This window comes from Melitaea cinxia, chromosome 14 (genome assembly GCF_905220565.1).
Source record: "Melitaea cinxia chromosome 14, ilMelCinx1.1, whole genome shotgun sequence".
Classification (NCBI taxonomy): Eukaryota; Metazoa; Arthropoda; class Insecta; order Lepidoptera; family Nymphalidae; genus Melitaea; species Melitaea cinxia.
The window spans coordinates 9544812-9556950 of record NC_059407.1 but is presented as its reverse complement, the minus strand read 5'-3'; the positions used below and the strand labels follow the sequence as shown (position 1 = coordinate 9556950).

At 33.9% G+C, this 12139-nt stretch overlaps 1 protein-coding gene across 1 annotated transcript; it reads left to right on the top strand.

Annotated features, from left to right (window-relative positions):
* The first annotated feature begins 244 nt into the window (after positions 1–244).
* On the top strand, positions 245–10535 carry LOC123659859 (type 1 phosphatidylinositol 4,5-bisphosphate 4-phosphatase). The gene is made up of 4 exons (XM_045595025.1): positions 245–430; positions 643–812; positions 3319–3528; positions 9447–10535. Exons 1-4 carry the CDS (start codon positions 388–390, stop codon positions 9729–9731), a joined length of 708 nt encoding a protein of 235 aa, XP_045450981.1. The 5' UTR covers positions 245–387; the 3' UTR covers positions 9732–10535.
* The last annotated feature ends 1604 nt before the right edge of the window (positions 10536–12139 follow it).

Sequence of the window (12139 nt, the reverse complement as noted above, 5' to 3'; positions counted from 1 at the left end):
GTATAATATTTAAACTTAATATAACCCAGCACGCCAGATGGCCCTAAAGAGTATATTGAATTATTGACGTTCCCATATTTTATTCTCAAAATATCGATGTGTCGATATTATCGAAGTTCAAACATCGATGTCAAAACATCGATGTTTTCTAGCTAAACATCGATATTTATTCACCATCGATGAATATCGATCATCCCTAGACTGCAGTTTTTATCTGTGTTTGTCTATAAAATAATATACTTTGTATGCTACTAATTTACTATCTGTATCAGTAAATTAGTTTTTATGCGATTGTAGGAAAAACTGGTATGGTAATTTTTAATGAAAAAAATCTTGATTTGTATAAAGTTATTTACATCTTGTGCTGTAAATCTTTAGTGTGTTAAAATGGGTGATGGACAAAGTGAAACTCAGCCACTTTTAAAAGACGGTGAGTAATTACGATTTTGTTATTTTGACAGCTGATGATTCAACCAAAATTTTATTTATTTTATTTGTTGCTAAACAAAGCATTATAGATAATTTGATAAATGTTAAGTTGTCTGACAACACGATAAGATTATGCAAGTATAGCTGTTACTTAAAAAGTAGCAGCAACGTCGGTTACGTATGACTAAATAATATGCTAAGGATTTTTTACAGAAGAGGAGAATGTCAGCACAATCTCGCCGATTGGGCCCGATGAGCTCCCTCCGCCGTATCAACAGGCAGGCATGCCAATGGTTACCTGTCGTGTGTGCCAAGCTATGATAGATATCTCTGGCAAAAGAGAACAACATGTTGTAAAATGTTCTGATTGCAATGAAGCAACGGTGAGTCTAACATGATATAGAAAAATATTCATTTGTCGCAACTATATATAAACCTTTAAAACTTACCATATATTGTATTTGAAAAACATTATCGATTTAAATAAATTCAATACTTTAATTTTTGCATTTACTTCCTATTTAAAATATTTTATAAAATTAATTTTCAAACTATTGCACACAATCATTCAACTATAAAATAATTTTAAATATTTAATATAAGTATGCTTTTATTGTCCACACAAAACTGTACTCAATAATATGTATGTAAAAAAGCTTTGGTTTTTAAAGAGATAGTTTCTTTAATCTGTAACTCTCCTATAACTACTTATTTAAAAAATATTACATTTATCAGAAGGACAGGTATTTATATGATATAAAATTCCTAGTTTAAATATTTTGGGCTTTTGAGAATTCCAAATAATTTTATAATAATCTTTATTAATTATTTCCAGTAAGTTAAGGTACATATTATAATATTTGTGTTATAATTTTATTATATTACCTTTGTACATTTTTCAATGGATGACGCAATGGTGTAACGGTCATAGCACTGCTTTGTGGCTGTTGTGTTATCGGTCGCGGGTTCAATTCCGCACATGACATAAATTTGTATTAGCCATACTGATGTTTGTCGTGGTCTGGGTGTTTGTGCAGTCTTTGTGAGCTCCCACACCGTGCCTCAGACAGCACGTTAAGCACATTATACTATGGTGTACCAAAAATTATATTATCAGTATATTATTTTTTTTTAAATGTTTTAAAAATTTAATAATAATATGAAAGTGTTATGTTAAAATAAACCTACTGAATTACTATCAACCAATAAAATTAATTTTTATATCTTAGATTTTATTTGCAAATGAATCTATATTTCTTGTTGTGTGCAAATAATGGTTTTTATATATATTGATGGGACTAAACATATAGTTATAAAACATTTTGTTGATTAATCCAAATATGAGTACTATAGTATATAAACTAGCAACCCGCCCCAAATTCGCACGGGTGCAATGCTGATACTAAATATACTAGAGAATGTCTTTATTTATAGTGTGAAGCTAGCATGGTTATTAACATAATAACAACAACATTCAAATATTTGTCGTTAGATTACACGTTGTTACAGAATGAGTTGAAGAAATAAAGGTTCACTGCTCGTTCCCCGTAGGTGATGCGTGATAATATGTATTCTATATGTTGACCCGACTTCTTAATAATATTTGTGCTAAATTTTAAGTAAATCCATGCAGTACTTTTTGAGTTTATCCCGAACATACATACAGACAAACAGACAGAAATTCTAAAAACTATATTTTTGGCTTCAGGTTCGATTGAAGATTACACCCCAAGTATTATTTTAAAAAAATATTCAATGTACAGTTTTGGCTTTCCTACCATTTTATTATATGTATAGATTAGATTTAATATCATATTGTTCAATGACACATTCATACTGAATAAAGACTTCATTAATATTTGAATATAGTTGTTTCTAATTTGAATACTGAGAAACATTGTATTCTTGTCTGAGTTAGAATGATATTGTATTTTGCCACACTGTTATTTGTTGCCCCTGTTATATATTATATAATTATGCAGACACTTGATTTACGTTACGTGTGTATATCTAATTTTATCTTACACTTCTATTCTTACTTTTTTCTAGACACCATATATTGTTAACTAAGTCTTCATATTACATTAATTGTTGATACTTTACAATCAACTTCTTACAAGTCGAGTAATTGTAAACTGTTCTGGTTGGTAAACAAATGATATAAGTTATAAATTGAGTTTGATCATTGATAAACTTGGTAAAGCTTTAGATTAGGTAAAACCGAATTTCGGGACCGTGGGGGGATGGGGGGGGAGAGGGTGGGGAATGCTTCCCCTGGTACCACTGTCACACCTCGGAACCCCATGCTTATGGAGATATAGGGGTAGGACAGACTCAAAACTTTAACCATGGATATCTCCATAACCATGGGGTTTTGAGGTGTGACAGTGTTACCTTGTATAGATTCCCCTACACCCTCCACCCTCCACACCCAAAAACCCCATAATTCGGTTTATCAATTCGGTTTTACCTAATCTAGATCTTAGCCATAAACTTTTAAAGACTGGCAAATTAAACAAGCTAAAAAATCCTGGTAGAAGATGAAATGTTATAGAGATGGATGCACTTCACGAGATGCTTGCCTTATCATTGTTGGTTCTTTCCAATGGTGCTTCCTCACATGATTTTTGCCCGCAGATGCTTCTTTCCAAAAGGAGATAAATCATGATCGTATGTGTGCAGTGTCTCATATTATCTGAGACTTTCTAGAATTATTTAGCTTTAGGTTTTTTAAGTAATTTCCTGCTATTTTATAAATTTTGGGGATTTAAACGTAACTATGAATTGCCTTGTTGTCATGTATAAAAAGTGTTTCAAAAGCACACTGTGGATGTAATTAATAAAGCAAAGTTGCAATTTTATTCACAACAATTTTTCGATCTCTTGCAGCCCATTCGAAACGCTCCACCCGGGAAGAAGTACGTTCGTTGTCCTTGTAACTGCTTGTTGATATGCAAGTCTTCATCGCAGCGTATTGCCTGTCCCAGGGCGGACTGCAAGAGGATCATTAACCTCGCGCCGTCCCCTGTGACGCCACCGGTACCAACCCTACCTGGAATGTGCAGAGTAATCTGTGCCCATTGCCAAGACACTTTCCTAGTAAGTTTTTAACTACATTCATAGTATTCAGTTCATTTTATGGTATTATAAAGAAGTAAGACTTGATTTTTGTTTGTTTGTAATGGATAAACTCAAAAACTGCTAGACCGATTTTAAAAAAATTACATTACTAATATATGTATACACTATATGTTAACAGGAAAAAATGGAACAGCTAAAATCCTTTAATCCACGCGGAAGAAGCGGTCGGAAAGCTATTATTATGTAGATTGAATGATTGATTGGTTTAATGTCTTTCAGTTGTGCTAGTGGAGCACGATATATTATTAAGTAATTACGCAAAGTAATACAGTATAAGTAACGTTAACTTCACTGTATTTCGTAAAGTACCTTCAATCTCATAATTTTTAAATAACAATAAAAATTTTATTTAATTTTATTCGTTAATCTACACTTATGAAAGGTTCATTAATTGCCTTTAAAATAGATATTTTATGAAGTTAAAAAAAAAACATACACAATGTTTATAATTGGTAACTTTTATACTGTGGCATAACGCGTTTGGAACATACGTAACACTCACCTCATATAGGAATACACATTGATATCATTGCATGGTTAACTGACCACAGTAATAATAGATTGCGTTATTATGTAAACTATAAACTTTATAGAGAATATTTATAATACGTTCAATATAGTTATCTAAAATTATAACGCTGAAGAGTTTGTTTAAACACGCTAATCTCAGTAACTATTGTTTCAAGTTGATTTTGGTGTTGGATAGTCCAATTACCGTCGTAGACTATGTAAAATTTTAGTACGTTAGTTCCTCAAATTAACGCTAGCGAAACCGCGGAGCAAAGCTTACTTACTTTCGAGTTTTTACGTAGTAATTCAATAGTATGGCTTAAATAATTTTTGAAGTAACACTTCTTTACACATGCTTGACTTGGGGAGTAAGCTACTGAATGCGCGATGAGAGCGTTAAGAAAAGTGTGATCGAGAGAGGCGAACGAAAGTTGAAAGAGAGATATGTTAGATGAAGCTAAAGAAGTTTTAGTTCAGCCGTATGGTCTAAAGCACACTCATTTTTTTTAACCATACTGTACTCCTCGCTATTAGAGATGCCACGAATAGTAATTTTGCCGAATACCGAATACCGAATGTTCGGCGAGGCTCTTGGCCGAAGCGCCGAACATTCGGCAACCGAATATTCGGCCACACTTAGTACTTTTCGCGGACGACAAGACACAACTCGTCACCGTACGAGTTTAAACTTGCATCGCTGAAGTACCTAATACGTTTGGTAGGCGCGGGCGGTTTTGTTTCATATTTTCATTTGTGATTGTGATTAGGTCACGGTCGTGTCACAACCTGCTTTATTTGTTGATCGTTAGTGCATCGTACGTACTGTATACTAAAATATAACATTTAACGTGATTGATTACCATAAGAAATATCATCGTTTGTTCGAAAAAAGCAAAATGAATCAATTTAATAAGAAATCGCCTATTTGGAACTATTATAAAATTTATAGTGACGACAATAAACTGGCAGTTTGTTGTGTTTGTTTCTTACCACTGGTAGATTTTAAATATTAATTTGTTAGTTCTTTTTTGGTTAAATAAATATCTTTGTGAGTAATATTTTGAGTTTTTTCATAATTTATTTGGTAATCCTTACTGTATTTTATCTTAAATAAGGAAGTAAATCTTTTTATCATGATTTCACGCCCAAACTGCTGAACCGATTTAAATGAAATTTGGTACACAGATACCCTAGAGCCTTAAAAAGGACATGGGCTATAATTTACGCGATGTCGCGGAAAAACAGTTAGTAAGTAATAAAAAAATTGCTATTCGGTATTCGGCCAAATGGTTAACCATATTCGGCCGAATACCGAATAGCGAGAAAAAGAGGCCGAATAGCCGAATACCGAATAATTGCCGAATATTCGTGGCATCTCTACTCGCTATACTGTCAGTTTTTAATCAGCTGACGACCTGGTATGTGTGCGTCAATGTTGCCACTCGTGAGTTTAAAAACGCCAGATTTTGAATGTAGGTCGTAAGTGTGTGATTTTTCTAGAGATTTTTTGAATACGTGACGAAACCCTAAGACCAATCCCCCCGCCCCTGCAACCAATCGTGGTATTAATGAAGAGCTCCTTCCTCCCTGAACGGGTGACGTAGTATGAACTATGAGTATGTAATAAGGCTTAATTTTCACTTTATTTATGTTCAGGTCACCAACCCGCCTGCCCAGCGTGGTGACTATGGGCAAAACACATGAGTTCACGCTATTTTTGGCGTAAACTTGTGGAGGCCTATGTCCAGTAGTGGACTGTAAAGGCTGTAATGATAATGATTATGATCAGGTGAAATTCTGCATTTCAATATGGTATGTGGCTGATGAAATAAATTTAAAAGTATGTACTTAAAAAGTGTTACTCCTTTTATTTCATCACTAACATAGGACGAATTTGAAGAAAAAAGTCTAATCATTGTGTATATATTAATATCAGGCAGATTATCACTTTTTTATTTTGACGAAGCCTTCTTTCATTATAGTGAAATAAAAACTACACACTCAGAAATAAAAAAGAAACAAACGACAGTACATAAATAAATACGAACGAAGCAAGAGCTCTTGCGCGATTTTTGGTGCGGTGATATCGAATAGGTCAAATGACGTCACAGGCGAATCAGATACCGCAGACGTTCCGTACTCAAAATACGTAACCTTCAATCATCTATTTCTAAGTCATTCATTATTAATGGATTTCAAAAATTCTTTCAGTGATCGATTAGTATTGATCTATATTTTAATACCATTACGTTGAATATAATATAAACAACATCATAAAACTTCTCCAATTCTCCCTCTCTCTTACCTCGACCTCTAGTTGTAATAAATGTTTTTAAATATTAATTTTTTGAATCATTAAAGTGTTTACATTATTCCTCCGAGTAGTAGATACTTTTTTCTTCTTTTTTAAAAGTATTAATAATGTTTTATATCTACATATATTGATTAGAAATAAAAATTAGTTTTGAATTTAGTTCGAGTGTTTTGCTTACGACATCAAAACAAAATTGCTTCAAAAGTGAGTTTTGATTATATAATAAGCGTCAGCTTATTTCTTTAATGTTAGTAGATTCTATTATAAAAACTTTAACATTATTAACTGTTTCAAATCAGATATTCGAAATAAACAAATGAGTGTATGTAGCAGTAACGTAATACAGGTAGGGTACTGGGTAAGGGAAATAGGGCATAAGTGTCACCTTTCTTGACAGCCCCGTACCGTAAATAAAAACATTGCATGTTAAGCGTCAAATGGAGCAGTAGAGGAATGTGCAATCGACTTATGGAAAACATTGACTTTATAGGTTTTCAAAGAGCTGTGTAATCTTATAATATTTGAGGTCTTGTGAGAACCTTCGAACAATATTTTTTTAAAAGTACTCGTATATAATAATAGGATGTAACGTGTTAAAATCAACTCACTGTAGGTGTTCTATCTTTATTGTTAAAGCGTTTAAGGTCTTATTTCGTCTTAACGTACTCGTGTACGTTTAAGGGGGCATTCATAAAATACGTGAGATGTTTAAGGGGTGGGAACGAGTCAAATCTCATCTAATCTTACGTTGGAGAGGGTGAGGGGGGCTCGGCAAATATCACGCTATATTTTTTCTGATTGAAACAGCCCACATTGCACCAGCTAATCAAGCGCGTATGTTTCGCAAAGTGCGACCCTAACGGATTGTCACAAGACGAGCTAATGAGTTACTGTACGCAAACGCCAACGGCTTCGTGTGGCTAGATCAGAACGAAGTTGAAGGAGTAGATGATTTTACTGAAAATCATATGGACATGTTGGTTCCAATAGTCTCTCTTGAGACCGCGCATGATTCTCCATGGACTGAATTAGAGTAGATATTCTTTTTTTAATCACAGTAGTTACGATTTAGGTATTCTATTGTTAAATTTTTATTACACTTATAATTAAACTCTTAGCAATATACTAGTCTTAACTAGTCGTAAATAAAAGTATGAAGCAATTTTCTTTTTCTTTTTACAATAACAATCCATCGCGTTTACGTAATAAACCCTCATTTTGAAAAATCTCACGTGAGATTTGGGGGTGAATAAAATTTCACGACAACTCACCAGGGAGGGAGGGAGGTACAGAAAATTTAAAAAACACCTCACGTAATTTATGGACCTAAGATATTTTGAATTTTTATAAAATTGTTTTAATAGTCCTAACAATATTTTCTGTAGTTATTGAAAAGTATATGTTTATAGTAGTATAAGTGTTCTTTATACTTCTTTATGATGTTCTTTGTGAAGACATTTTGAGTAAAAAAATCGGTTAAGATACGAAAAAATTAATCTGACTTTACAATGTCAAAAAACGATGGCAGTAAAAAGTGATATAATACTATTATATTTGTCAAATACGCCTGTATTGAGACAAAGTAAAAAGTATTGAAAAAATATTACTATACTGTACTCACAATTACACTTTTTCCGCCACATTGCTATCCTTACTTAAAATCCTATTATCGGTCAGTACAAAAAAGATCCAATCAAGGAAATTGTCATCAAATTTAAATATCATGTCATCATAACAACAGATAATTATTGAGACGGAAGAATGCTACATTATTGCTAAATCATTTTTCGTTTATTAATATGCATTAAAACCGTGTTAGTGCTAAGAAACGCTTCCGTATACTTTGCGGTTTTGACACAGATCTGTGTCAAAGCGATCAAATGCTTAGGGGAAATAAAAATTACACTTAACTTACCATAAATATTATATGCATTCTTCATATTTATTCATTTCTTTATTCTTAGCATATGTATGTCTCGAGCTTATATTTAATTGGGTCGTCTGGAAGAAATGGCTAAATAGCCATAACCGCCCATTGTACTTCACAGTCTGTAACTGTCTTTAAGTGTGTTTAATGTTAAAAGTGTAGTTGTGGTCTACAATAAAGTATTAATAATAAAATATTATGTCTTTGTTATTGTTGTAAAATAAACACCGTAAACTACGTCGTCATTTTGTCTCAAACTTTAAGCTGCACTAAGCCCGATCCCTACGTTCAAAAGCGATTCTTTTTTATTGAGGTGGGGTACAGCAGGAAATATCTTGCTTAAAATCCGTAGTAGCTCCACTGGGAAAGTTCAAACTAAGTAACAAACGAACAATCAAACAAACAAACCTTACAGCTTTATAATATTACAGAATATAAGTGTAATTATCGATGAATAAATTTTATATTTTAATTTTACGCATACGCTTCAGCCTGTAATTTCCCACTGTTGGGCATAGGCCACTTTCCCCATGTAGGAAAAGGATAGGAGCTGAATCCACCACGCCTCCCATTCGGGTTGGCGGATTCCCTACCATAAGTAACGATCGCTATCAGGTGTAAATGATAATCAGGACCAACAGTTTAACGTGCTCTCCGAGGCAAGGTGGAGAGACCCACAAGGATTAACAACCCGACCGGAAATAAATATTTGTATAAACACAAATATCCACTCCAAGCGGTAATCGAACCCGCGACCGTCGATGTTTAGGCGCCGCCGACAGGGCAAGCGCACCTTTACACCAGCTGTGCAGTGCCCGTGACTTTCCTCCGCGTGGAATTTAACTGTTATTGTTCAGTTCGCAGCGTTACAAAATAAATTTATAAAATAAAAATAGCCTAAATTACTCATTATTATATCAGCTATCTGCCAGTGAAAGTCCCGTCCAAATCGGTCCAGCCGTTTCTAAGATTAGCCGGAACAAACAGACAGACAGACAAAAATGTTATTTTGGTATATGTATGTATGTTTAGTGTATATAAAAAGCTGTTATTTTCATATTACAAACAGACACTCCAATTTTATTTATTTGCGTAAATTATTGCAATGAAAATATTTTATTACAGTATCAACTTCTGAAAAACGCGCCAGTTAGGTGCCCGCACTGCCGGAAAGTTTCATCGGTGGGCGCCCGCATGGCCCGAATGCGGGGCATCTTATTCGCGGTCCTCGGTCTCATATTCCTTGCCATAGCGCTGGGTGTGACGCTCGGAACGCTCTCGGCGGCTCAGACGCACGGCGGCGGCGTTTACGTAGCGTACGTCGGAGCCTTCCTCGTAGCGTTCATTCTCTGCAGCCGGGCCATTTACTACTTCGCTATGAAAGTCAGCACGATCGAGGGGCCCATGTAAGATCATTGACGGATCGCCGTTCGGTTCTTGTGATAGTATGACTAGGAAATATCTCGATTCCATATTGCATTCTGTATACACATATTTTATAGGATTCGTTAGAAATGTGTAACCATTATATTGAATGTGAACTGTGTTATTTTGTTTCAAATTGATTTTATGACAATTATGTAGGTTTGTATACTTTAAACTCTATAGATAGTTGCATGTAATTATATGATTTTATAACCTTGACTGTTACCGAAGTAAATCGATTGGTAATCTTAACGTGACCGGTATGCATTCCGAAATTGAAACTATGTTAAATGATGTATGTCACACGGCGGGAGTAGAAGTCTATAGTGACTACTTGATATTATAAAGAGTATTTGTTTTTGTAAAATTGTACAGTTTAAAACGAATTAATACAAAAACGTTACAAAAATGGCAAATTACTCTTGCTGTAATCTCGGTTGACGAATTTGACAAAACACACTTAACAACTATTTTATATTATGTTGTAGATTTATTTTAAAAGTATTTACAAGAGAGTTATGTAAGTTGAAGGGCGCGTAAAATAAATTTATAAACTAGTTTTAATGCTTGCACATAACCTTACATAGATTTGATGTTGTTTTAGCTTAAATTATCGAAATGTTGAAAATGTACGATTTAACTAACGATATTGATTGATAACGCATGTGAAGTAGTATCAAAATGAAAGTTAGTAGTTAACAGTGACGATTTGGATATTAAATATTTTTCGTTCATAATAAATGTACAGTCAAATATTATATTCCTATGTAAGCCTTCTCTTAAGAATTATTTGATACTTTATTTTGACACTGAAATAATTATACCTAACAGTTTCCGATAAGTAGGATACTAATGGTAACGAAAATAGTAAATATTTATACATTTTATTGACATTATGTGTGTTACCGTAAAAGTCGAAACATTGGTAAATCCTAACAAGTAAATACTTGTAAGTTTTAACTATTATTTATTATGATATAAGTCTATGGTATAAGTCTGATCTGCTGCCATCATTAACTTCAAATATTTACCATTATTCGTTTGGTATATCTTGGGGGTTACCTAAGAAACATGAACTTGTAGCTGGGCGTGGTTCGGCTTCCGCTACCGTAACAAAATGTATGTCTGCGGTTTGTTACGCCGAAGGAAAATTTACTCATACCGCAGCATACCGTCTATACTTTAATACTCACAGTCATATACTAAATTTATTGTAAGTCCTAGGATATACCAAATTATGATGGTAGGTGGCCAGAAAATTAAAATGAGAGATCATTATAAAAATTCTTATAAAGTATGTCCAGCGGAAATTTTTCATCTATAAAATTTAATTTTAAAAAACTATATCGTTTTTATTTGCTTTTATTTCAATAAACTATACCATAACAAAGCGGATATCATTTTTTTAAAATGATATCGGCCAAATGATGGCCGTTTTTTCTTCTTCTAAACACTCATGCAGTCTGGCTCTTGGAATTTTGTTTTGCAAGGCTTCAATTGTTCGGGGATTATTATTGTAAACCTTTGATTTAAGGTATTCGTATAAAAAAATCGCAGGCCAGGCGTCCGAAGAGGCCATGGAATGTCTCCGAACTGGCTTATCAGTTTATTAGAAAAAAATGACTTAAATTTTTCCAACGACGCCCTAGCTGTCTGAGGAGTGCCATCATCTTGCAGAAATAGTGTTCTATTATTATATCCAAGATGCAGCTGTAATTGCGGTAACAGGAACTCGTCTATCATACGACAATATACCGGAGCAGATACTGTTTCTCCTTGGTTTAAAAAAATAAGGGCCAATTATCCCGCTGGCTGGCTGGCACACAAAACTCTCGTTTTTAAACAACGTAATCGTTTTCATGCCGTTCTCTAGGGTGGTCGGAGTATCACTATCGCATATTTTGCTTATAAACATATCCATCCATATAGAAATGTGCTTCGTTACTAAACAAAATGTTTCCAAGCGTGTGAACGATCCAGCATTCTTCTTATAGTCACTAGTATTCGATAGTCACTTTCGTTGAGACCCCAAACAATTGTCATTTTGAATTGATGGAACTTTAATTACTTTTTTAACCGACTTCAAAAAAGGAGGAGGTTACTACATATATTATGTATGTTCGGGGATAACTTCATCGTTTATGAACCGATTTTGATAATTCTTTTTTTTTTTTTTTTGTTGGAAAAGTGCCAAGTGTGGTACCATGATAAGGAAACCAGGATCTGATGATGGAATCCCAAAGAAATCGAGGGAAACCCTCCAAAAAAAAACCCTCGTCTACTTACTTGTCGATATAGGTAATTGAAGTCGGTTTTTGTCGTTTGCGAGCAAACACAATTATTCAAAAAAACATGCACTGATGACTTTTTCATTCCTGTTGAGGCGGCAATTT

What these genes read in the sequence shown, in the direction of transcription:
- LOC123659859 (XM_045595025.1), top strand. Translation starts at nt 388, where the DNA reads ATGGGTGATGGACAAAGTGAAACTCAGCCACTTTTAAAAGACG. An exon ending in TCAGCCACTTTTAAAAGACG is followed by an intron (nt 431 to 642) that starts GTGAGTAATTAC and finishes GATTTTTTACAG; the next exon opens with AAGAGGAGAATGTCAGCACA. An exon ending in ATTGCCAAGACACTTTCCTA is followed by an intron (nt 3,529 to 9,446) that starts GTAAGTTTTTAA and finishes ATTTTATTACAG; the next exon opens with TATCAACTTCTGAAAAACGC.